General features: G+C 38.0%; 2 protein-coding genes across 2 annotated transcripts; both read right to left on the bottom strand.

The window, feature by feature from the left end:
* Positions 1-698: 698 nt before the first annotated feature.
* LOC145238257 (cytochrome P450 7B1-like) lies at positions 699-10,405 on the bottom strand. Its single transcript, XM_080101371.1, has 10 exons — positions 9,190-10,405; positions 8,742-8,828; positions 8,326-8,501; positions 7,386-7,534; positions 5,158-5,281; positions 4,009-4,170; positions 3,367-3,535; positions 2,247-2,352; positions 1,981-2,166; positions 699-1,036 (listed from the first exon to the last, which is right to left on the bottom strand). Exons 1-10 carry the CDS (start codon positions 9,311-9,313, stop codon positions 850-852), a joined length of 1,470 nt encoding a protein of 489 aa, XP_079957497.1. The 5' UTR covers positions 9,314-10,405; the 3' UTR covers positions 699-849.
* A 355-nt stretch (positions 10,406-10,760) lies between these two features.
* LOC145238768 (N-acetyllactosaminide beta-1,3-N-acetylglucosaminyltransferase 3-like) lies at positions 10,761-26,619 on the bottom strand. The gene is made up of 8 exons (XM_080102031.1): positions 26,321-26,619; positions 26,099-26,191; positions 23,775-23,840; positions 23,490-23,612; positions 19,935-20,048; positions 18,816-18,947; positions 18,142-18,465; positions 10,761-12,881 (listed from the first exon to the last, which is right to left on the bottom strand). Exons 1-8 carry the CDS (start codon positions 26,458-26,460, stop codon positions 12,401-12,403), a joined length of 1,473 nt encoding a protein of 490 aa, XP_079958157.1. The 5' UTR covers positions 26,461-26,619; the 3' UTR covers positions 10,761-12,400.
* Between the last annotated feature and the right edge of the window lie 999 nt (positions 26,620-27,618).

The raw sequence follows: 27,618 nt of genomic DNA on the forward strand, positions 1-27,618 counted from the left end.
TGTTCGCAGTTTGAATGCGTGTAAAGTCAATGTTTCTATAAAATAATACTACAGGAAAAGGAAACAATTAATTTCAAGTGTTTGTATCGTTTAAGTGAGGTTCTATAATTAAAGTCCGATGTTACGGAAGTGATACTAATGTAAGAACTCACATCAGACAACATTTGCTAAACACCGGTAGGTAGCGTAAAGAGCATTTGAGATTATTTCAAGGCCAATTGTGTCAAAATGCTGGAGGTTAGGGCAAATAGGTCGGGGTGAAGTTTAATAATAACCATAACAACAAAATTAACTAACAAACTTAGATTCTAACGTTCAATTTAGTTCCTAATTTTATCCCAGTATCACTGTTAATTCATTTTACTGTGCTCTTTTCTGCTATCGAGTTGGTAAACACAGATTCAACGCTGCTATAGACAAATTGTTTAGATATATACTGTAGTTGTAGTGTATATGGTTCAGTGTTCGGACAAGCACAAGTTTAAAATAATTTGATAAACAGTTGTCACGAGTTTTGAAAGGATTTTACTTCACGTAACAACCCTTAATATAATTAACGACATAAATCTAACTTACGGGAATTTAAAATCTAAAACAGATTGCATTTGTACAATAATACACTTCAGGGCTGATCCCAGTTATACATGTATGTTCTTCTTAGCTAAAAAATACCTTTGTTAGAATAACAATGAGGAAAAATCTTTTAAGAAAAATGTATTTTCAGAAAAAAATTGCTGATCATAAACAAGGCAAAAGGATTGAAAAAGAAAAAAAATGTTTAAACACAAATCATGCATCAACCCGATAACCTATTATTCATTAGTCTGACATGGTTTTCCAATTTCCCTTTTAAGTCACTCGTCGTTTGAAACGAATCGGACACTCGTTAGTGGGCGGTAAAGTACCAAATGCCACTCGGTTATAATTTGCACCAGTTGCCTGTTGTGGATCTTTCAGTTCAATGTCGTAATAACGTAGCATCAAGACAAGAAATTGCTTGAGTTCACCAATGGCAAAATATCGACCCGGACATTTGCTAAAAACGAAAAAAATTGTGAAATTATCAAACAAATTGTATTGTGTATTTTCTTGCTTGAAATAGTAATTAGATTGTTGTTTACCTTAGACCAGTGCTCTTCAACCGGTGTGCACGGTGCACCCTAGTGTGCACCAAAATATGCATGGGGTGCACCAGTGCGAAGGGGTATACAAGGGTGCATCACTTTTAATGAACCATTAATATTTGACTGTCAGGATATTAGAAAAAGGATGTAGGTTTCAAATGATGTGAACCAAGGTAAACATTTTTTAATGTTTTATCCCAGTGTCAAGTTTGATAGTGTCTGCGTTACAGTCGGGTTATATTAGGACATCGAGTTTTTGCTTTTTCTCCGGTGTTTCACAGAAAATTCGCGAACATATGCTTGGAGTGTGTTTCGTATGGGACATCGAAACGTTGGCATATTACAATAAAAAACTGCCGGAAGAGCTAAAAATTCTGTTAATATGCTTGGAGTATTGGTAGCAATACAAGCAATTTTTGCGAGCTCCGCTCGGTTTGATTGACATGATGATATGCATAATGATTTTTCATGTTGCTTTTATCTCAGTTAACCTTTTTAAGTAAACAGGGTGTATGAGTTCATCACAAACAACTTTAAGGGTTCACCAAGCCCAAAAAGGTTGAAGAGCACTGCCTTAGACCACAGTACGCCAGGCCCATCGTAGGCGCCATACCGAATCAGCCGGTCACCAAGCATTCACCACCACATGACAAAGCGTTCGAATCCCACCGCAGGCTAGATTTTCTTGCCTACGCCTTGCCATATGGTGGTGAATGCTTGGTGACCGGCCGATTCGGTATGGCGCCTTCAAAGAGCCTGGCGCACAATGATTTACGTATGAGTGTTCCTTGATCGCTGGTCTGCATCCATGGACGCTTCAGGGCTGACCCCAGTTATGAATTTATGTTTATCTTACCTTAAACCGCTGCCAAATGGCTGTAAATGAAACTTCACTGGTTTGCCATCTTTGTAAAAATCCGTTTTCATCTGACTATCCTTAGTTAAGAACCGATCATACTTAAATTCTTCTGGGTTGGAATATATTTCTGGGTCCATGTGGGTAAGTTGGAACATCACCATAACACTGTCACCTTCACGAATTCTGGACAAAGAAAAGAGGTACAATCTTATGTTTATAAAATCACTGATTGAAAAACAAATATAATTTCAAATGACAAGCACCGAAAAGTCTTGTCCAAACATTTCACATGGAGATCATAATCTTCGGTGGCAAGTCTCAGCATTGAAGGTGAATCTCCCAGACGAAGTGACTCGTTGACGATGCTCTCTAATTTTGATAATACAGAATGTACAATAAACATTAATACCTCTGATCATAGTTATATAGAGAGGACCGGATTAACCATTTGTTGGTTCAGGTTTGGGTTTGATTCGAGCGCAAGTTTTTGAAGAAAAGATAAAGAATTGGGCATTATTTCAACTTTGCCACATTTGCTTTTACTTTTCGGCAAGGATGTGTATGCGTTTGAGGTGTTAATATGTGTATAAATGATTCACTCAGGAAACTTATGCCCACACAAGCCTGATTAGGGCTAAAAAATCTGTTTTTTGTATAACTGTGGTGTGCCAGGGAATCGCGTTCTACCAACTGAGCTGCAGGCTTGGCGGTGAACCCGTCGAAAGTCGAATCACAAGCACCGCTGCCTGTCATGTATGCGGCACTTATCAGCTTGGTAGAAGGGGATCGCCAGATTGACCGTATCATATATGAGTGTTTCGTGATCGCTGGTCTGCATAGAGCAGTGTTTCTCAACCTGGGGGTCGCGACCCCCCAAGGGGTCGCCAAGCACTTTTGAGGGGGTCGCGGAGACGCAACCGAACACGGAATTATTTTATCTGTATCATAAAAACTTTCCCTGTGACTTTTGTTTAGCATAGTAACTCACACGACCGTTTGATTTAGAACGGGCGCAACAATATTTGCGATTGTATACTTCTATAATTGCGGGTTTTGGTTTTTCTTAACATAAAAAAAACACGAAATAGTGAAATAGTTAGTGAAAAATAGGGGTTTTCCGGAATACAGCAAAACGCCGAACTATTGCAGCCACGTTAGATTGCAAATGTGTGATGAACACAATCAACACATGCTGGTAGTTAAACTTCCTGTGTGTGTGCGTGTGTAAAGGGGTCGCGTGGTGTTAGAAAATCTCTAAAGGGGGTCGCATAGTAAAAAAGGTTGAGAACCACTGGCATAGACGCTTCAGGGTTGATCTCAGTTCTAATGTTCATCTTAACGTTTTGTATGACCCGTTTGAAATTCTGAAAAGTACTTATTTACCTAAAACAGTCATTTTTTCGAAATCCGCCCGAGTAAAATGAATCTCTTCATTCCCTTGCTGAGATGTCGCATCTATCATGTGATCAATTTCCTTCCTGGCAGCTACAATAGCTTCAGGATGTTTCAAAACGTAGTAGAGTGCCCAATAAGCGGCAAGTACAGTGTTAGACTGAAAATTAGAAAATTTCAGCAAGTTTACGTTACCATTTTTAGGTTTTTTAAACACCACAAGAACGTTAGTAAACCGAATATACATGTGTTTATGTTTATCTTTTATGTTTGACTTGGTACAAAAAATTAGAATGTTTACATTAACTTTTTTAATTATTTTAGTCGCAAGAAAATCGAATATACATGTGTTTATGTGTTATGTTTTATGTTTGGCTTTGTAAAACATACCGACACATCTAAAAAAAATTTATAATAGGTAAAGAATGTTACCCCACGGTCATGAAAACCTTTTGTTAGAAGGGTCATTGAAGACGTTTATTAACTATACTAATGATTATATGTTTTCCTTAAGTCCCTAGTAACGCAGAAGCCACATGTTTACTACGTTGTCGTTATTGCCTTAGCAAAATTCAAATAAAAATTGGTATATAGTTAAAGTTCAGATAAGAGAGGAAATTTTAAAATTGTTACCTCCGCTGCCCACAGGATGCTGAACAACATTTTTGGAATATCTTTAGGGCGGTCTTCGTAACTTCGTCTTATTGCATCAATAAACGCATAAACATCGGTCCGCTCATCCAGTTCGCCTGAATCAAGCATTTTCCAAAAACTGCCTCGCGCTGATTCGACGCCCTAAAACAGAAAACTGGCGTTTTTATGAATCAAGGAAAAGCGTAAATTTCAAGTAAGTATCAAGTTTATTTGCACACAAAATGTTTCACCAATAAACAAAAATTGAGAAAATGTAAGGGGTAGCGAAAAACTCTGCGTTCACCTAGTCAGCTACACCAGTGGTCGGCAACCGCCGGTCCGCGACACGGTACCGGTCCGCGAGGAGTTCGTCACCGGGCCGTATAGTTTTTCAGGTTAAATGTTATGAAACATTTTGCCCATGTATCCCGGGCATGATAAACTAATTTAAGCGTTTTTATAGCTATATATTTGTAGTTTTTTGAAGACCGGTCCGCGATAAAATTTTAGTTTCAAAACCAGTCCGCATTGCAAAAAAGGTCGCCGACCCCTGAGCTACACCATAGTTTGCATTAAAAAAGGTGGGATATTGAGTGATGAAAATCTCGATGAAAAACGCATTTTAAGAGAAGTACCTAAGGCATTAAATTTAATTCGATTGCGATGTTACATAAAAGGCAACTATATTAGGGTTACCAGACGTCCATATTATTATCGAATCCAGAGTGCCTGAGTAAAATCTGTGTCCGGTGTAATTTTCAAATACAAATACCTGGAATTTTAGCATCTAGTGGACTACAAGTTTTTTAAATGGCCGAAATTGCCTTTCTGAAGTGATCCAAGCAAGGGAGCAAATGCCTCATCACGTTAATACTGAAAATCGACTGCTACTGCCTGTGCGGTATTTGATACGCGGTGATGTAAAACGCAATAAAGCGCCAGTTTAGTTTGAAATTGTTAAGAATTTTGTTTAATCAGATATGGTAATCACAAACTGTAAACATGAGATGCAAAACAAAATTTTCGGTGACGTTCAGGCGAACGACCATTATCATAATTATTGTTTCTCCTATTCTAATTGGCTAGTAGAAAATCTTTAAATCTGCAAACCATGCATATATTAGTAAAGCGGATGGACTGTTATTTTACCTTTAGTGATGAAGCTGGGTAACCCTGGACAAGTTTGGGAAACGCATCGTCAAACAATATGAAATCGTCGATAATGTCTTGAAAGTTTTCTTGCTTTCCGCTTGCCTTTGAATAGGATCCAAATCTTTGGAAATAAACAATTCATTCATGTGTTTTTAACTCACAAATACCGCAAAAAGATTATGTAGAAAGTAGGGTTGGCCCAATACCAATATTTTGAACCGATACCGATACCCGATATTTTACCCCAAAAGTACTGCGATCCGATACCGATACCCGATACTTTGCAAACAAGCAAAAACATTTTCAAACTGATGTATTTGTAATGTGTTTTCCCATCACAGTTAATATAACAACAAACTGAGTCTAACACATTAACTGCTTTTTTACCATCACAGTTAATTTAACAACACACTCATAAATCACTTAAACAAAACACTTCACCATTTTAGTCTTAGCACCAAGAAACAACACTAAACTACTGCCACTAAACATTTTTTTTTACAGTCATCAGAAATTGAAATGAGTAATCAGTTATCATTTCACACATTGTGCTTGATGACAATAAGTTTGTTTACATTTTCTGGTGACAAACGGTTTTTCTAAAGGAGACACAATATTACCAGCAACAGAAAAAAATCGCTCACAAGCAACACTACTGGAGGGCAGGCCTAAAAAACATTTTGCTAAATGAAATAATGCAGGAAAATTTGCTTTGTTAATCTTCCAATTAAGTCGGCATTAAGTCGCTGTAGCGAATTAGGTCATATTATTTCCTTAAATCCAAAACGAGCGCGTTTTTTTAATGTAGTCCCATGAATATTTTATCACAGCTGATGATTATTATTTTTTTGCCTCCTTTCATTTTCAATTTTACACATGATAAAGTCTCAAAAAAAGTATCGGTACTTGTACCGATACCGCTAAAGTATCGGACGAGTACCGATACTGCTCGAAGCATCGGGTATCGGCGCCGATACAGTACTATTGGGCCATCCCTAGTAGAAAATACAAGTATGTATAGTTTGGGTATTTGAAAAAGAAAGCGTATAATAGGAACCAATCCGCGATTGCACGATAAGGGATGCAGTGTGGTGAATTTAAATTCTCAAACCGCAACTGTGCTTGTCGAAACTTGCCTAAAAACCGCAACTGCGAAGAAAACTAAAAACACCACAAAATCGCGTACAATTTTACCGTCATTTAACTGCTTGTCATACTGAAGACACATGCATGTCAAACTCTATGTCAGAAACCAACTCAATTGTGCAGAAAAAGCGCCCGGCTGTCACCACAAAAAACGATGCTACATGCACTTTTTGGGATTCTTTTGAAATTTTCTCTAATTACGCCCCTTGCACACGTAGTGTCCATTGGACGGCGGCGCAAATGAAAAAAAGAGGCTAAGCACTTCCTTACATCACCACGGTCTCTATACAGTTTCCTAACACGTTCAAAAACAAGATTAAAAACGATTTGTCTTCGACGGGTAACCCGGGCTTTACTATCGCAATGCACGGATTTTATCAGCGAATGGAGTCGCCAGCGTTTTGATCGAGCAATTTATTGCTGCGACTCTTGTTAGTTCCGGGAAACATCCTATTTACAAGAATACTGCCGTTTTTACGAGAAGAATTTACACAAGAATAAGTTCGAGAAACTGGTAAGACCTTATTTGCGTGTTCAAAAGCAACCCACGGCGGCACTATAAGTAAACACGCTTGCACAAATTAAGAGCTGACGATTGTCACGCCACATTAATACAAAGGTTAATGTGGGTACAGTTGTAACCATATGGCAAACACGGGGCGGCAAACCCTATACGTGCGTCTATGTGTATACCGTGTGTACACAAGATCAAATGCACGTAAATGTTAACGCGAGAATGTAAATAAAAGCTGTAAGTCGGTCTGCGGGATTTTAGGGTCGGGTTCGGGTTTAATTTATTTTTGATGTAAATGCAATAAGCATGAGGCGCAATTTCCGTCGTTTTTTCTGAGCAAAACTTTTGGCTCTAATTTACACTTATACAACAATATTCGGGTAATAGGGTTTCAGACTTGTATTGTACTTTCGAGCTCGAACCAGAACCAACAACTTAAAGCATATTTGAGAAAAACGTAATCTATTAGGCAAGGGATATTTGTTACCGGTCGGTACCAATATGTGTGTCGAAAACGAATACTTTGGCAACCGTTTACACTTTCAAGTAACGGTTTTAAACTTACATTGATTTGTAACCGGCGGTAAACATGATGTCGTAAGATAGTCGGAGTAAATCAATTTCTGTCCAGTCGGCACAGTTCAGTCGGTCCTGCTTTCTTATGCTGTGCAGGTTTCTCATCATGATTTTCATCAAGTCTTCAAGGTTTTCACCCTATTTGGTAAAACAGTGGGAAAACCCAATAACGAAACAATGGCAACAAAATCCACAAGACCCTATACACCAGTGGTTCCCAAACTTTTTCATATTTTTTGCAAAACGGTCCCTTCGCCATTATTTCGAGGGCTCGCGGTCCTTAAGCCGAAATGTGTATTTCACACAAACGAAAGTTAATTGCAGGATTTTAGCTAGTTATGCAAAATTGCGCATAACAATCATCCAAAGACAGCATGTGACATCACAAACAGGACAAAAACATTACGATTGTGCGCGAACAATATTGCATTTTTTAATAGTTGTCATTCAATAAAGGCAATTGTTTAGTAATGGAGACAGTCGATTCTCAATTCTATTTTGATTTAAACTTATTTAGTGGCACAAACTGATGCCAAATACGATTGTAGAATTACTTCAACCGCTTCGCAGTCCCCCTAAAATTGTCTCACGGACCCCTAAAGGACCGCGGACCCCAGTTTGGGAACCGCTGCTATACACCTTTGTGTGTTTTACTTTGTCGCGCTTTACAAGGTCTTTCGTACTTAATTAACTTAACTCAATCTTTACGAGGATATGCCTGATAAGTTACATTACCGAAACAACTTTCAAAGTTTTGCCCCAACTGCTGAACTTTTTTTTGGCGTATTCAATTGTTTGGCAAAACACAAAATTGGGTTCGCTAGTAACATTAATTGTTTTTAAATCAGGTCACAATTGCTAACGAGGTTAAGTTCAATAGATTGACGGAAAAGAATGTTTACATCTACAGTACACCAACGATTTTATACCTGCATGTATTTTGGGAAATGTCCACCGGCTGTAGGAGCGTCCACCGAACCTCGCTTGTATCCGAAAACATTCTTCGTAAGAGACATGGTTTGAAGGCGAAAATTTAATTTTCGACTTTCTTTCGCAATCGTCGGATGAGTGAAAGGATCGGTAACGAATGTAAAATATCTACCACCTAAAAAAGTTGCCATTTGGCTTAGCCATATGCTTATAATGCGGATACTTGCAAATTCTTAAACAGCTGTTTGAGGCGCAAAACTATAAGATAGCCAGTTCATATATTTTGCCTCACTGCGTCTAATTTGCTCTTCACAAAACAATTAAAACAACGATTACGCACATAATCATTATCCAATTAATCATTGTTCAAAACACGTCCAAATTCATAAAAGGAAGCATGGTTTCAGTCTCTTACCCATGAATACAGAAAATATTGGTCCATACTTCTTCGCACAGGCCTGAACAAAAGTAAACGGATTTTTCTGGTAATTAAGTCCTTGTCCTATAAAGCAAAAAATTATACATTAAGTTGTAGTCAAAATTTCAATCCAAAAATGACCACCAGAAATCAAAACTTTAAATTAAAGAGGTTATTTGTGCAAAGTGGCTGCTACATTTTTACTGCCTCGATTACACGGTCGCTTGATAAACGGTTTGATAAGATCATTCTACTAGAACGGTCAATCCAGATAGCATTGCATTTAGTAGAAATAAGAAATTGGAGTATGACATTAACACTTCCAGTTGGAAAATTAACATCTCAAAATGGTAACTTAGTTATATTACGTTTACGGCTTAGACAACGCATATGAAGTTAAACATACTTATACCTTTTTGAAGATAAAAAGTCCTTTAATTCTTACCTAGCCATGGGATCCAATATGGTACTATAGGTGGCTCGGAAGATTTGTTACGTCTTTTTGTGACAAACCATAAAAAATAACCGCCAAATATTAGCATGAAAATTGTTGTGAGGACAGACAACATTTTGATTTAATACCAAAAACTCAAATACTAATTTGCTGTATACTAAAGACAACTGTAAGTGAAAATAAGCGACAGTTTCCCATGTTTTTGCTATCTTTTGACTTCTACCAATCTACCAATTAGCTCTTTAACGTGGTTATTGACAAACGACACCTAATCTGCTGCCTGTTGCATGGTAGGGAAGGTTATTACCAACTGCATCCACTATCTACCAAGACAAAGCAACAACTGACATCCCACTGCACACAACTGTTTTATCAAATGACAAACGCTATCCCAGCAATGTTACATATGCCGACCAGCAAATTTCAAGTTAATACCGCAGGCAAACAAACAGAACATATTGCCGACTGTGTGTTCAAGGCAAACATTGCTGGGAAATTGTCAATGCTTCCCGTAAACATACAACTTAACTAACAAGTTATCAGAACTAACATGACCTTCACGTTGCATTTGTGCCTTTTTTAATGCAGTTCTTGAACTTGAGTACACATTATTTCTAGTTAACCGTCCCTTGTTTGTGAATGCATTTTTAGAACAAAGTGACTGCGTCAACAATGGCTTTTGAAGCCAGCGTAAGGTCAGAGGCCTAAACTCTTTCCTGGCAATTGGCTGAAGTTATCAGAACTAACAATATTACTTTCAGATTACACTTGAGCTTTGGCCTTCACACCGGAGCTGCAAGCTGCAGACTTATTCTATTTTAACATGCTGCTCATTCTTTAGCTTAACACTTGGTTTTGTTCCAAAACGACCTGCTGATTTTTCTCCATACAAATGCATTTGCAACAAAGACCTACGGCAACCGGCAATTTTGCCCTGCTCCAACGAGCAAACTCACTGATCGCCTACTATTTCGCAGCAACCAATTAGCAAGAAAAATGCGAGGTGGAGGTGTGCAATGATTGCTTCCCTGCTGCGAAGAGTCTAATCGAATAACGTGGGTGTTGTTGGCATTGATTGGCTTACATCGTGACCTGTGCAAATGTAGTCTCCGAAATTTAATATTTGCAAGGCAATGAACGCTTACTAATCCGAGGAGCACAGTTATAAATTGTTATCGATGTGTTTTGTTGGGCCTATATCTACACATAACATCCAATGTTGATATTACAACTGATATGTATCAGGTGATATTAAGGTTTATATGTTATAAGTAAAAAAAATAATAATAACATTTTACCCTGTGTGTTTTAAAACAAACAGCATTTATATGTTCCTATGCAGCTATGCAATACAGCAATCAGTTTCCAAATGATGTTCAGCCTTTGCTTATGATATTTACCCTTGAATGCTTTAATAATTAATTCAAGCGTGACCGGCAATTGATTATGGTGTGCTAAATACAAGTTTTGTAAACTGCTAAATGCAGTGATAGTTTTTAGATCTGCACTGAAGATAATTGTGGATGTCTGCTATATGGTCCTGTCATCTTCATACATTATACTGTAAGGAAAAACGAAATTCGTTATTTTATTGCTGGCCCCACAATAAAGAACAGTCTTTTGTTGCAATATTCAAATCACAGAATACGGGCTACAGCACGTAATATCGTACCCACGTTATGCTTATTATGGAAAGCTCCGAGTACAGCACCAAATGACATTTCAAGTAAACTTCAATAAAACGAAACCTCAAAGTATTGCAACACACTTTAAGTGGAAATGTCCGCAACAACTGACTGTTACTGAAAAGAATACAAGCAGAAAAAAATATGCAACGAAACACCAGAAACTTAAAGAACGCAGTTTAAACAAAAAAATGCAATCGTAAACTATTATTAGAAATCTCAAGCTGCTTTAAAGTGTCACAACTAGAAGTACACGAAACGTGCTGTTGCATGTTTGTGGGACACTTCAACTTTGTGTAATGAATTCAACATCAAAACGAGTAATATGGATAAATTGATCTATAGGTTGCATTGAATTGTTTACTTGAATTTCCCAGCTTCAAGTTTGGGTTTAATGCGACGTTTCAAAGACAAATGATTTATCGAAACGCAAGCCTTAGAGACTGTTGTCTTTAAACTTGATCAGAATATGTTATATTTGCGTAACAAAGGTGTTAAGGATTTATTTAGGGTCAGTATTCGGTTTTTGCCAAAACTTTTTGCGGCTTACGTACATCTGAACCAAAAAATACAAATACAGTAGCTTAACGACAGGAAAAACGTTCAATAAATACACCGCATTTCCTAAAAAAAGTTTCGCTACTCAGGTATAATAAATTTTCACTGCAAACAATCTAAAATAGCCAGAGCGATCAGTGTCAATTTATTGGTGACAATAATAACAGCTACCAAACTGTTTAATCAACACCAATCGCTATAGCTTTAACAGTTGCATAAGGGTATTACACATAAAAGAAACAACAAACCAAGTATTCCACTGACTATATCAAACAGTGAAGATATTTGTCACAATTGACGAGGAAATGCATTGATTAAGCCTCTTCACTCTGTGAATTGTGTATTAAGTAAGCAGCCCAACAATGGAATGAATGGTTATACGGCTTTTCTCTTTGTGGAATAGCAAAAACTCAGTGGAAAAGTAAAACAGGTAGCGAAGTCATATCATTTACTACTCAAATACAGCAACAGGGGTAAACAAAAATGGAATTAATAAAGGCTACAAAATTTTTGCAAAAGTGATGTTTGTTTATAAACGCTTACATAAATACTACCAAATTTTCTATGCATTGAATCAATTTTAGGCTGTTTTCGTAAGTGTGGTACTAACTATAAGTGAATGTAGTGAAATATCATAAAATAGCACTTGTTCAACTCTGAACAATCTCTTCAAACAAGAGTTTGCAATGAATAAATGCTTCAAAATGTTTGCTAAAAAAATGGATGTTTGGTTTAAAAACGCCTAAACTGTTTTAACCTGTTTACTGCAATTTGAACCAATTTCAGGCCGTTACGTAATTGAGGAACTAACCATAAATAGTTACATATTGTGAAACAGGCTCGTTTAAATCTAAACAAAAATATCTTAAATGGCGTAACGATTGCTTATGTGCCAGTAACCTACGAATTGCCACGTAACCAGTACAAACGTCAGTGTATACAGTCGCATATACAGGGACTCAGCGATTTACAGTGGCAAAATTTTCTTTAAAGTATTGCGCAATATTTTCGTCACCGGTCACAATGACGTCAGACCTGGCAGTTGCCTTTAAAGTCTTGGCTGTATGCCAGAACCCCGTGTGCGTCGCCGTTTCCCAGGTAACGGTCATCATGTTAAAAACAATCTTCCACACGCGAACAAAAACATCACGTGACAAGCCGAGGTGCCATGAGAACGGACCAAGCTGATATTTGAAAACACTCTTGGTCCCAACGTGGTTTATGGGCTTAATGTTTTTCTGGCCGCGGCCAAGCTTAGTCCTCAAAATAGCAGATATGTAGACGTCCTCCAAATGAAAACCGGATCGATTTGTCATCTCCGCCATCCGGTAAAGGTCGCTAAGGAGCGGTTTGGCGAGCACACTCATGCCGCCGTGACAGAAGGGAGGATAGAATTTATTCGGAAATAAGTTGTTGGCGATGCTGTACTTGGATGCGCCCCTGCGAGTGTGTAAAGATCTTGTCAGACAATGTACAATACGAAATAAATGCAAACTTCGGTATTCAAGCCTAAGGCAAACACAATTTATGGCACACAATTTTATTTGCACAAAATCACATGAACCAAATTTATAAATTCACTTGTTCAATTTATCTTTACTATTTGACAACTTAAATTGCTTTGCGGTCAAGACCTTTTAAAAAAACATCAGAGGAACAATATGAGTTTACTTTTAATAATTTACTTGTTCAATTTATCAGTTTACTACTTTGCCGTTCGACAACCTAAATTGCTTTGTGGCCAAGGCCTTTTCAAAAACAGCAAGGAAACGAAGTATTTAAGAATCACCAACGTAACGTACCACAGTCGTTCTTTCAACCCAAGGGCCATTTAAATACACCGATGCGAACCCATTCAAGGTAGCAAATATTTACACGACCAAAAGAATTAACCTAATTTCTAAGTTTGCGTTGGTGAAGGTATACAGTAAGTGGGCTGTGGTCATCTTTTATGGCAGAATGTTTGCAAAAAAACTTTAAGGTCGGTAATGGTACCTTACCACGTTTATGCCTTTTTATGTCGTTTATACACAGAGCGCAATCTTGTAAATTTAAACGCAAAAGGCCAAATAAAAATACATTATCTAATACTGTATATGTACAGGTTGCGTTGCATTGTGGGCTAATTGCTTTCGTACTGCGTATAAAAGCTTAAACCCCAAACATGGCAACCTTGTTGTTGGAATTATATACAGTACATAGGCATGTCTAAAACAGTCCAAAATTATAGAACTAAAATTTTTACCAGTACATTCAGTAAATCTAACATGTTGTTATCATACATATGTACTTGGGCCGGTTAGAAGAAGTGGTGAGATTCAGCCGGTTCGCACCAGTTCTATAGAACCGTCTCACAAAATTTTATGAGAACAGCGAACCGTTAGCATTACTGGTTACTGTCAATGGACTTTTTGTAACAGAACTGAAAAATATGCATTTTGTGATAGAACCATTTTGTGATACAAAACTCACACTTTTTAACAAACCTACTATATATATTTTGAACGCGGTTGACAACATTCAATTAATTGTGATACTTTGTAATCATTATCCAAATCCAAATGCGCTCTACCAATTTATATGTAGGAGTTCAGTGAGCTTCCTGTATCCTTAAACGCCAGATGTCAGACTTTTGTTATTACAGCTGCAGGTTGCGTTTTGCAGAATTCACCCTACAACGATCGTGTAGAAATAGATTTGGCAAACCAGTTTCGGAAAAACAGCGTCACATGTATCGTTCTATTGTGATATAGTTTGATCACTGTGCAATGCAAACACTTGGACGGGTCAACCTAATGGTTCTCTTGTTTGCCCTGTTGTTATCACGTAATGTAAATTGAGCAGTTAGTCCAACGCAATACCGGCATGTGGAACGGCTAACAGGTCAGTCAACACACATGCGAACGTACCGTGTGTTACCGGACAAACAAAGTGATGGCCTGGCCTTGTAATATTATGCAACGTAAAACCACACTTTACAGTTTACAGTTAACATAGTTCGTTGTACAATCAGAAACAACCTTTCAAATGGGTCTGGTAAAGTTATTTTGATAATATTGTTGTTTTTTCTAATTACACTTAGAATGATAATATCAGTATAAACCTCGATCAAACCGGTTTCGGTTAATCCGTATCTTTACATGATTCGGACAAAACTTGAGGTACAAAGGATTTGGAATCTGGCAAGGCTTTAGCTAATAGACATCGGTCAATTCGGAACTTCGCCTATTCCGGACAATTTTGTGGCCCAAACGGGTAAGAGTTAACCGGATTTACCGTATCTTAGTTCTCCAATTCTAAAATTGTATTTTAAAATCGTTAATATTTTCTTACAGGTCAATAAAACGAAACAAGCAACTTACGCAGGTGCCTGCTTAGCAGTTTGCCGAATCCCACCGGGCTACTACTTAAAGTTCGTCTCCTATTCCAGTTTTTGGTTTGCTAATTAGCACCCAAAATTCTGTACGCGGCGTTCACAAAAAAGTCCGTGAAATGTTTTCGTGAGTCTGTGATCACGTCACGACATGCAAAATCATTTTTAACCAAGTACTGTCTTCATTATTTTAATGGGTAAATACTTGGACAAAGCACAGGCTTAAAATGGTTGACTACGATAATATTAACTTGGGTGCCGCTTAACGCTGTTCCGCTTTCAAAGTCCACCAAGGATGCCCTTCATTGCTTACTTTTAAAAATTCACTGGTATTTATTTCGCGCTTGACGGCTTTAGCATGCACAGACGAGCTTAAGGCTTTCTGAAGTTGCTGACTTGTGTTGTGTCCAACAGCTAGCCAGCACGTAATTTGCCCTACTATCTTGTGTTTGGTTTCAGTTATGTATGAAATTAGGCCACAGTGTCATTACATAACTTTTTAGTTGGTAGGGTACTGCGAAAATATCCCATCACAAAAAAGTGCCGCTCAAAAACGTTGAAAGACACTAGACAACGGCATTGCTTTAAATTAACGTTTGTTAGACGTTGAAGTTTATACTGAAGACACGTGTTTTAAGTAAACAAAACGACCATATTGCGAGAACAAACTGCTGATGCAGTAGGCGGTTAAACGTGTTGTCGAAAAACAATGATCAGATCCGCGCACTAAGTGTGTGTATACTTGACAAATTTGCAACACGAGACCAAGGTTGGGAGATTCAAAATGCCTCTCCTAGTGTTTCGCGATTATATCGACCCCATACCTTAACCCAGAAGCGGATTAAGATGGTTAAAGTTCACCCTGACTGATACTGGGAAATCATATCATACAGATCTGTACATTTAAAACTGTCGTAAGGGAAACAGAAATAGGGTGTGGTCCAGTTATTATCTGCTACTGCCATTGTCACAACCATAGGCGCCGAGTGGGCGATGGCGGGGTGGCGCCGCCACCTTGGGATTGTAAAGCACGGTGGCGGCCACCGTGGATATTTTGATTTGTCTGTAGCGGTATAATACGAAACATCGTAAAATCTGAGGAAATTTAGCAATAATTTTGCTTTCACACAAGCATGCTGACATAAAAGCAACAAAACGTGTCGAAACTGCAACCTGTTTTGGCCAGTTTGTTTATGACGTCAAACACACAATTGTTGGCAGTGAATGCATGGCCATTATATTTTTACTGTAATAAAAGGTTATTTAGGTGATACAAGAGCAACAACTTGACGAAACATTTTATGAGCGTTGCTAAACCAATCAAAACGTTAAAGCAAAGTGTTTCAAATGAACATTAGTATATTTTTTAGACTTTGACGAACGTTGCATTCTTTAAAAAAAAAATTTCTGCTTTGAGTTGGAGCTCGTGTGGTTGCACGCTTTAGTTACGTCACAAAAAGTGACGTCATAATTTACGTCCGCCACCTTGCATTTTTGTAAAACTCGGCGCCTATGGTCACAACAACACAACGGAGTTGTAAGTCGGGCAGGGTCCGGTTTGGGCTTGTTTTTTTTTAACAAACGGGCTTGAATTTGGCCTGCCTGTCTTCACATCATGCGTGGTGTTTTTTAATTTGAATTCTAGCTAAGTATAGATAGTTGCTGGTTATAACCTAATGCCCAACAGCGCGAGAACGTCGTGTTTCGAGCCTTTGTCTAATATTGTCCACTGTGTTTTTTTCTGTTTCTGGAATGCCAATCAAACTTTCGGGCCTAAACGGGTTTCACAAAAACGATTTGGGTTCTGGTTTGAAGTTAAGTCAAAATTTTATTTGCTTTGTCACTTCATTATCACAGTTCCATTGTTGAACGCTTAAGTAAACAGCAAGGACACCGAAAAAAACATGGGTTATTGTGTCCTGTTGAAGGCCCGCTTTCAATTCTTACAATTTTACCATACCCATTTATTAGCATTATTGCTTGTTGCGCAAAATTAGAAAATTATTAACTGGAATATGGAATATGAATAAACTCTAATCCGCCGTAAATAATTCATCCCCTTAACAATACCTAAAAATACGCCTTCAAGAAAGCTGGCATTGAAATCATAGTTAGTACAACAATGAAAATGTCAAGCCTTGTCCAAAAAAACAAAGGGTAGGTTTTGGGTCTATTGTGAAAAGGTAGTTGAGATAGCGAGGTAGTTCCGTATTATTTACCAATCTATGAGGTGAGACTATACGGGGCCGGGCTTTTTCCCATCTTTGTGTGCCGTGTTTAACGCACCATTATCACCAAACCAATCATTCAATATGTAAAGTCAAGTCCGCAAGGGTATTATGCACATCGTCTAAGCTTAAATAACAGACATGCAGACTATTCTGGTATGTTCCTCGATTTACCGAACAACACAATATCCTTAAGAGGAATTTTATTGTTACGCCTAATAACAAGCCCTTGGAGACAGAAAGGGCCTGTTTTGTTGCGCAAAGCACGGTGGTTGAACCTGTTTGGTACCGTTGTGGATAGACATCTTTGTTTTAGACATTGAAAAGAAAACGCCCTCTTTTTCAATATGTGGGAAAAACGCTTCAATACAAAGGGTTTCGTCTCTAATTTTAACCATTATGCGAGTTTGCACTGTGGTTTAGTTCAATGCATGCGTAACAAGTTTTGGGCTTCAAAATATAGAAACTAACTGGCAAAATCCATGTGACGCAACTAGCTATCCCATTGTGCTATTTTTCAAGAAGGGTAGAACAAAAGGGTCTGTCCACAGCCCGAACTCAACCCAAAAATAGAAAGCCGAACCCGAATCGTTTTTCAAAAGACCGAAAGTTTGATTGACAGGCCTATAATAAAGAAGACATACACAATGAACAATAATAGGCAATGGCTTAAACAAGACGTTTAAGGGCTGTTGGGCATTAGGTTAACTCCAGCAACTAACTTCTTAGCTAGGTAATGTATATATTTAAAACAATTACGGACACACAATGTGAAGTCAGGCCCGAATCCAACCCGTTTAATAAAAAAGCCGAATCCCGCCCCGAGTTACAATTGTGAATAGGTCTTCGATGTGTTTCTAAAGACACAGTTCCTAACTTGGGTTAGGTCGAAGTCCTTGGTTCAAACGGTCCTAACAAATTTAACAACAAAAGATCGGCTAAAGAAGTTAATTTAAGGGGAAACTTTAATAACAACAAAAGAGGTGTGGTGTATTTATATGCCTTGTTTAAGGTGAAGCGAGGCATATATTGGCAAAAAGGCAGAACCGCCTCACCATACTTGGTTTAACATCAACACGAATTAATAAATAGTACTCACCGTATAGGCCCCGCGCGAGGGTTGTATATGAAGCCACAGTAAATAGTTCCACTTGTAAGGAAAGCCTTGCGGTTGGACATGAAATAATCGAACGTTCGTGGCAAGTTTATCATGCAGTCGTCATCAGTAAAGCCATAAAAGTCACTGATATTTGGTTTTCCGTAATGGACCCATTGATATCCCGATAAAACTTTGTCCGGGAGTTCACGGTAGCCATCACCAACATCACTCTGCAGAATGTCCCCGTATTTTTCGTTTTCCGCCGTTAAAGCCTTTTGTTGCTCTTCGTTTACGCTTTTGCCAACCAAGAACACTACCCCAAACCTACATAGTAAAAGCATGTTACAACCCCTAAAATATATAAACTAAGTAAATGTGCTTTTCATTTTACAGGAACAGGCATAACTTAATATGTACCACACAACTTAAATGATTCAATGTACGTTGAGTTTCTTAAGGCGCTAGTAACAACTTAAAAGGGTCAAAAATGTTTTATTTTTCTTGGTATGATTACAACAGCTGTGGTTCTAAAGCACAACGCTCTGATAATTGTAAAATATCTCACCAATAGAATATGAACCAAAGTTTGCAGTACTTATCTTTCATAAATTTGGCATAGATGACACGAATAAGGGGTCATGTTAGTCTAGTTAAAAGTTGTTGTACAATCTTACCTATTTCCGTTGATGGAGGTGATTGCTCCCCAGGTTTTTCGGACATTTTCTCTTCGGTCTTGTCTTGCACAAGTCGACTTCACCATAAAAATCATGAAGTAAAATTCCTTCGAATCTTCTATGGTGCGCGGCCTACAAAATCCATCCATAAGTTACATACAGACCAGCGCTTCTTAACCGGAGGGAGTTTCATGCAAATGGAAATAGATTAGTCAATGGTACCTAAGTTGTTGTTACAGGTTTTACTCGAATATCGAATAGGCTCCAAAGTTAAGTATTTTCAATCAAATAAAGGCCATTATTGTTAATATATGGTACAAAACAATGCTATAAAAACAACAGATTGGGAAATTCGAAAGAGTGATTGACTTTAGCGGGAAATCCAAAAAGGTTAAGAACCACTGTTATACACCCAAGAGGGGAATCTAGTGTTATGTTTAAGCAACACTGGAATGCTGTTTTCCGGCAGGGGGGAAATGGTGAAAAATATTAAAGTTGGGTTTTTTCGGTTGTCCCGGTTTTAAACTTTGTCCGATGCGTTACCTTGTCTTACTTGTTGTACATCAGCAGGTAACAAGAAATCAATAGACAAAACAGAATAATGTCAGGCGGAAAAGACTATACGTGCTTGAGGTCAGATTACGGTTTTATTATGTCTTATTTGCGCACAAAGTAAAATGAACTGGTGCGTGTTAAGTATAATTCACGCTCGCACGTTCAGGACATCGGTAAAGCTCAGTTCCGAAAAAAACGGTGGAAACTCATGATGTTGTTTTGGTTTGTAGGTTTTTGATAATGACGTTTACGCAGAAATGTGGACACTAAAATAACAACATCTGAACAGAGTTAAAAACACCTGTCCACGCATGTTTATTTATATCCTGCAGGCGACAACGGTTTTGTTACGAATTAAGTTGTGACAATCATTATAACGCCGTAATGCAGCAAAAAAAGCTGTGAACACTTGTTTTCATCAGTGCGCTATTCTGAGCATACACAGCAGTAGTTTTTCATTTATTGTGTCAAAACTCATGTATCGTAAAAAAAAACTAAAGGCCAGTGACCAAAAAGATATTTGGAGATAATACCAGTCCAGTCTATGTTGTAGTTCGCTCTTACCGTAAAGTATAGTTTTTGATAATTTTCTCGGGCGTAAGAATTTTTCGGAAATGCGGTGGAAGTTCCCCATAATCTGGCCGTATGTCACCCCCGTTTAGGTTGGCCTCAAATTTTCTGCAAAAAATGTGTGTGTTAATGGCTATCAAATACAAACCAACCAACAAACCATAAACAACAGTGAAATATTGCTTTTAAACACCTTTAAAGGCATGTAGAGGCACTGTGTTATTTTGTAAGGTTTTAAAAAAACATTTCCGATAGACTTTTTTGGGTAATTTTTTTTTTTTAGCTGACTACATACTATTTCAACAATTTAATTAAATTGCAAGAAACAAAATATAGGGACTCTACTGAGTTAAATCTGGTATAACCAACACATTCGGGGAGTAATTTAAAATAACTGTGTTTAGGCCTTTATGCTTTTCGCTAATCAAATATTGCATCAGTAGCATGTGGAAAAAAACTGCCATAGTTACCGTGTGAAATCAAAACAATATGCACCTTATGCGACCGTAAAAACAGCCTGTTAAGGTTGATGCATCCGTCTTTCACATATTGTGCAAAAAATTCGTGTAAAATATTTTTTTCGGATGGCGCCTAAACGTAGACAACAAAAACAACTGATGATGTCATGAACAATGTCGCGTGAATATAAAGTTAAACGTGTAACAGGAAGCGTCACACGCAAACGATTTGGGTCTGATTCAGCATGCAACATACGCAGTTTACCACATATAGACCAACATAAAAACACAGAATCATGGATGCATAACCACATAGCAGTAAACCGCAGCCGTTCAAAACTGTTTACAAGAAAATAGATCCTGGTCGAAAATAGACAGTCATACTAAACTTTTTTTACGAAATCTAACAGTTTTGTTGGAACAATATCCTAAGATTTAATTGAGGATAGATCACTTTCACTGTGTTACCTATACTACACATACATTATAGTATATTTTAGGAAAAATATTTCGTACAATGTTTAAGGAAATATACGCACGGGTTACCGTAAGTTAAAATACGTGGTTTTATTCTTTTTGTTCAATTACCCTTCGAACGAGCTGTCATGAATTTTACCTCTTTTCTAATGATTGACAGAAGTAAATATAATTGTATTAATTGACATGAAACTCCGAAGTGAAAATAGCAGTATTTTATGCGTTCACTGGCATAGTTGTTAAATTGTTGTTTAAGTTTTATTTAAAATACTGCACTTCGAACACACGCGCTTTATCTGGGGGGTAAAAAGTCATCTTTGTTTCTGATGTGTGTTTTTTTCCTTTATGCAACAGTTTTAATGTTAGAGAGTATAAACCTTAGATTAGGAACATTGAAGAAGCTGTACTTGTAGGTCATTTATATGTCGGTCTACAGATTTTCTGTATTTGTACAAAAAAAACAGGTTACTGAGGTTGGTAACCACTGCACTACCAAACGTACGCATCGAATACCAAAACCTTCATATTCTATAATCTATTGGATCCTAACAAATCTGACTCAATGCAAAGGAAATGAATGAAAATTTAGAATTTGCACAATTCTCGTTGTTTACACACTAAAATAAAATATGTACATAAAGTGAAATATTGGGTTTGCACAGTATAGTACCCGATGAGTGATAGTAATGTCTACCCAACACTTTAAACGTCAAGGTAAAATAGTGGTGAGTCCCAAGCTTATGACAGGTAGGACTCTGTGCTACAGCAATAGCCTAACATTTTTCGTTTTCGACACGTCTGGGACGCGACGTCTATCCACACAGAAAGCTTTTGTTAAATGACGCGGCGGTTTATCCAACAAAAGGCACATATCAAGTTTGTAGAGCTCTTCTGGCAAATGTAATTTTATTCCCAAGTTTCGACGTCCTATACAGGTCGTCTCAGGGTAAATAACACTGAATGCGACTAGTACAGTGCACGATAAACAAAGGAAAAAAAGAATGGAACGCAAGCACGTTACAACGCAACGAAAACACCGCGCGATAACGAATGATTGGGCCTCTAATCTTTAAGCAGGTGCCTGCAGCACGCTGAAAGCATCACGTCTGTTTTGATGTTCATTGTGTTGCCCCGTTGGTGAATATTCCATGACTCAAGAAATAGTCTTTTCCTGTAGTCAGGCTCCCGGGCCACAACAGACGCCGCATTGAAATCAATACGGTGGCCTTGTGATTGGAGAGGGCCGACTTCTTCGCGTCGCTGTTGGCAACATCCCGTTGATGTTCTTTTCGGCGGGTGTTAAGTGACCTTCCAGTCTCCCCGATATATATTAACGGACAATCTTTTAGGGAACGAACCGATCGGGCACGACGCTTGTGCACACATCGCGACGACTGCGAGGCGGAACTGGCAAACGTTCGCAAATCCTTGAAATATAATGGCTACCCCAATTGGATTCTCCGTGATCGACGGGCAACTTGTCCCAAACAGGTGACTCATCCAAAAACAGAGGGTTTTGTGACACTTCCGTACATACCGAAACTGACGGATATTCTGCGGCGTATGTTGCGTGACTTCGGCGTAGCGGTTGGCGTCCAACCTGCCAATACTCTCCGCAAGCTACTGAGTCACCCGAAAGATCCAATCAACACCTTTGAGCAACGTGGTGTTCATTTCATTCGTTATCGCGCGGTGTTTTCGTTGCGTTGTAACGTGCTTGCGTTCTATTCTTTTTTTCCTTTATTTATCGTGCACTGTACTAGTCGTATTCAGTGTTATTTACCCTGATGAAGACGACCTGTTTTGGACGTCGAAACTTGGGAATAAAATTACATTTGCCAAAAGAGCTCTACAAACTTGATATTATGCCTGGCAGCAATAGCTTATATAAAAGGCACATATTTAAGGAGAAAAATATCTGCAAAATGCGAAAGCGATGGGCCCCAATTATCAATTTTACCATCTTATTTAGAGACTTTAGAAAATAGAATGGCCAAAATGAGCCTATCGCTGGTTTTAATTACCTATTTTAGGAAGGTAAATTAGCTGATTAAAGCAATACACTTGTCCGTATTATTGGGATTTTTTCCTTAAATATGTGCGTATTGTTGGATTAAACCACGCTTTCATATGAACAGTCTATCTGGAACAAAAATGCGGTCACTAATTTTATCTCTCTGTTTACCAGCTTATGTCCTGGTCAAACAAAGGCGTGGCGTAAGGGTTACTTGACCAATAGTAAAAGTCGAAAACTGACTTCCTCGTCGGCAGGAGCCGAAAACGGTCTTTATTGTTAAGGTACATTCCAATAAAGCGCTCTTTTTACCATTTTGCATGTTTTATACAACAAACAATGCAGAACTTTATGCACAATCAAATTGAAAAACGAAGATTTAAAGTGAGTTTTCAAATCCTTTATATATTTACAGGCAAACAATATTTTTTCCACTAGAACAGAACCAACCGAACTGAAAGACACTTTAACAATACCATGGGAAAAAAACTGCTGGCAGTTGCAAATTAATTTCACTTTATTTCTACGCCTATATGCTTCAATGGAAAACGAACATATACATTAATCATAGTTCATAAAAGTACTGTGAATATTGGTTACCTTATACCCGAGTTTTTCGGGGCCTGTATTATTTGAATAGGCTTTGTGGTACTTGTGGCAGTAGCTGGAACGACTGTAGTATTGGTGTTTGTAGTATCAGCCTCCGTGTTGTTTGATTGTAATCTGAACACAACGGAAAAATGAACAAAATTGCGCAGGAAAAACAAAACTTAGTGTATCTGCGTCCCTGGTGCTATTTTTACCATTTATTTTTGTTGCATTGTGGTCCTGGTACAAAAATCATCACTGTAAATGTAATTTAAGTAGCAAATGTTACGGACTTACATTTTTGCTTTCGCTGTGACGTTCACGCAATTGTCTGGAATTGATGAACTTCCGTTGGAAGAGGTTCTAAATAAATACCTGTGTTAGTTTCTAATGCCCAAAGTGTGATAAAATATGGAAAGTATAGGAATAAAAACATATAGGTGGTTTTCGTGCAAATATGAAATAGTTTTCGTGCAAATACGCCTTCCGTATACATAATAGTGAAGGAATAAGGATATAACAGCTTAGGCCGCAAATAGGAGTGCCTGTTTTGTTTGGTGTGGTAACGTCTCTCCACACAATAATAGCCAGCAATACAAAGATCAGTTTTTGTATTTAATGCTAAACATGCCGTATAGTGGGTTCATGGGAAGGCATCGTGTTTTTTTAGGAGAAACGCGACGGAAAGAAAGCCGTAATGCATCCATGCAGGAAGCGTTCTGTCTTGCTGCTACGTTAGCAGGATTGGTAACTGAGGAGCCATATCATTTTTATTTTTACAGTGCGTATAGTTTTTACAGACCACTTTATCTTTAACCGTTGCACTTAGTTCTATTTTACCATCAACATATCGTTTGTACATTTCATAATGTAAACACAACCATTCAAATATATGCGAAAAATGGTGAAATTTTAGTATTTGGAATGATTGATATGTTTATTCGATACCTAAGTCCGTTTTACCAAATCCGTTTTGTGCAGCTGCATAAAAATGTAACAAACTGCCCCCACAAGGTTCGTTAAAAATCAAAAATGTTACTCTTTGGCGAGAACATATTCCGTTTTGTGTATGTTTTTTTGAAAAAACTAATGTTAAGATCAGGGGTCTCCAACACGCGGCCCGCGGGCCACATCTGGCCCGCGGGTCAATTTTCCGTGGCCCGCGGCGCGTTATTAACAATTTGAAAAATTTTATTATTTCGTTAAATATGACCAACTTTTTTTGTTTTACTCACCCGTCAAGTGTTCAAGAAAGGAAAAGTAATGAAACTTGAACTGGACACACCAATATATCACTATGCGTTAAAAAGAATGAACCTATGTGTTACATAATTATGATGAAATAATGCGAACTTTTGTGCTGGTCATCAAGTGTAAAAAGAAAACCGTTTAGTTCTTGTTTACTGTATAATTTTATTTTATGGATGAGGAACGTTTATGCTTTTGAAGACCAATCAATATTTTATTAACATTTGAGTAGGCCGCATAGACTCTTTTAGGTGCTTAGGACGATTTTCATAAGAAACAAATTGAACTCGCGGTCAAAGATAAATCCAATGCTAAAGCCAAGTAAACGTTTAGCCAAACTAAATTTTAACCTGCTGAAAGTAATTTTCAGTTTTACCACTGCAGCGTTTAGGATTCATTTCACCTAAATATTATTTGCTTGGTAACGCATATGATATAAGAACGGTTTGTGACATCACAGACAAAACTATAAGATATGAATTATGCGCAAACAATTGCTTTCATTGTTAATTGTGGTGAAATAAAAAGCCTTGAACACGCAAAAAAGATTCTAAAGACATAACCTCTTGAAGGTCAACGAAAAAAGCGCCTTCAACCATTAAAGAACCCAAGACTTTGGTTTGGAAAGAGCCGGCCTAGAGTTTTAATAGAGTGGTGTATAGCTTGCAGTTTCAAGGTCTTTTAAAGCATTTTGACATCCAAGGGCGCATGTGGCCCGCGGCTTCAAGGCAGTTCAAAAATTGGCCCGGGACAAACTTTGAGTTGAAGACCCCTGGTTAAGATCATGCATTAACATAGAGCAGTGGTTCCCAACCGGGGTTCCGTACAGCCCTTTCAGGGGTTCCGCGAACTTTAAGGGTCGCACAGGGGTTCGCAGAGCTTATGTGTAGCAATTCAAACATAAATGATTCATAATATCATTGTTGCGAACAGCAATGCAATCTAGTTAACCTTGGTTACACCATTGATTAATTGTGAGGTAATAATCAAAGTCTTGATAATCTCTCTTTGAATTCTGAGATAAATGTACAAACGACCAATCTAAATAACATGACAATGCGTTTCAGTAAATCGTTTAATTTAATTGAAGTCAACATTTGTTATGTGCTTGGGGTGTGTTACGTAAAAATGTATGTTGCTTTGATTCAGCCTAATTGAGTTACATTCATTCAAAATGATTCTATAGGGGGTTCCGCAAAGTTTGACAAAACACCTTGGGGGTTCCGTGTCACTAAAAAGGTTGAAGAGCACTGACATAGAGAATCAAAGTTCAAGAGGATTGTGCAAAAGTCGTAGAATATGAACATGTCAATGCCACGACCGTCTTAACCAAACAACGTTCTTTTTAGCTCCACCCATCTCAGGGCACTCACCCATTTCTGTCAGCAGCCTCAACGCTTCGTGTTGAACATGCCACAGCTGAAATTTCGTCCCGCACAATAGGTTTTGAAAGAACCAAATGAAATCTGTAAAAAACGTTTAAGAAAAGAATTGAATCCACTTCAAATACAACTCATGGCAAATTACGTTACTAAACTTTTGTTAGTATTCAATAGGTTGCTAGTTCTTTGCTGACTTATACGCCATAAACTTACCGAGGTGATTCCGCTATTGCAATAAACACGATCGTTGCTACCACAGAACCGATGAAAAATATCATATAAGGCCTTAACGGTCGCTTTCTGTGTCTATGGACTATTCCACTTGCTTGCATTATTTTGTTGTTTCCAGTCATGATGTTGACCACTAACGACTCAAATAAACTCCATGTACTCCAAAATGCAGTGAAAACTAGATGTATGTTTTCTTGTTCTCAGCAGTGCACAGTACCCACCCATACTGTAACCCTATTCTTAACCATCAGTCCTTCAAAACACAATGGTGTCGGTAATTTTTACCAGTTGTACAACATGATTTTGAAACGGAAACGGTTCTTGCTTGAACACGGTGTTTCATCACAATAGGTGTTGAGAAAAAACAGTGTTGACAGTCAAATATCCGTTGAAAACAAACAGTAGCGTCAATACTCGTAGTTTTTTGTTCAAATTAGCAACTACAGTCCGTCCGTTTGGTCTGTACATAACACTTATACTCCAACCGACTGTCCACTACCTGTACGTTGGCATGTAAAAAGGAACTACTATAAGCAAACTCATTTAGCAAGGCAGCGCAACGAAATGAGCGCATAAAACTGGCTGACACACGATTTCGACAGCGGACTATCTTGCCAACGGTCATATGTACAGTTGCCCCGTTAGTTATACAACAATGACAAGCCCGACCGAAAAGTGAAAACGTTCATTTCAACTCAAAGATAACAAAGGCACAACACACTCGCAAACACCACGCACTCTCTTCGTACGTCCGGTTATAAAAAACTGACCATAACTACCTCACTTTTATGTTTGATATTGTGTCAAATGTCGGTCACAAAAACAGGCAATGATGTAGAAAATTAATAGCCATTAATTTATTCATAAACATCACTCCCAAAGAACTGGTGTATATAGAATACATTATGCAGACGTTTTAACGGTCTCTGGTGTCATCATCAGTGCAGGTTGTCAATCGAGCTGTGGAACACGGTATATAAAGCACTTAAGGAAAAAGGGTGAATGCAAACTGGCATCCTGCACAGATGATGACAACAGACATTGTTGAAACGTCTGCAGGATGTATTCTATATACACCAGTTCTTTGGCAGTCATGTTTATGATTAAATTAATGGCTATTAGTTTTCTATATCATTGCCTACCCTGTTTTTGTGACCGACATTTACCACAAGTCCATGTATAGTGTTTCTAAATGGTCATTAAATCTGTCAAAATGCAAATCACTTTTTTAAACTTACGTAATGTTCTGGTACAAATGTTTTATTACTAAACAGGCGATA

Source organism: Phallusia mammillata, chromosome 7 (assembly GCF_965637545.1).
Source record: "Phallusia mammillata chromosome 7, kaPhaMamm4.hap1.1, whole genome shotgun sequence".
NCBI lineage: Eukaryota > Metazoa > Chordata > Ascidiacea > Phlebobranchia > Ascidiidae > Phallusia > Phallusia mammillata.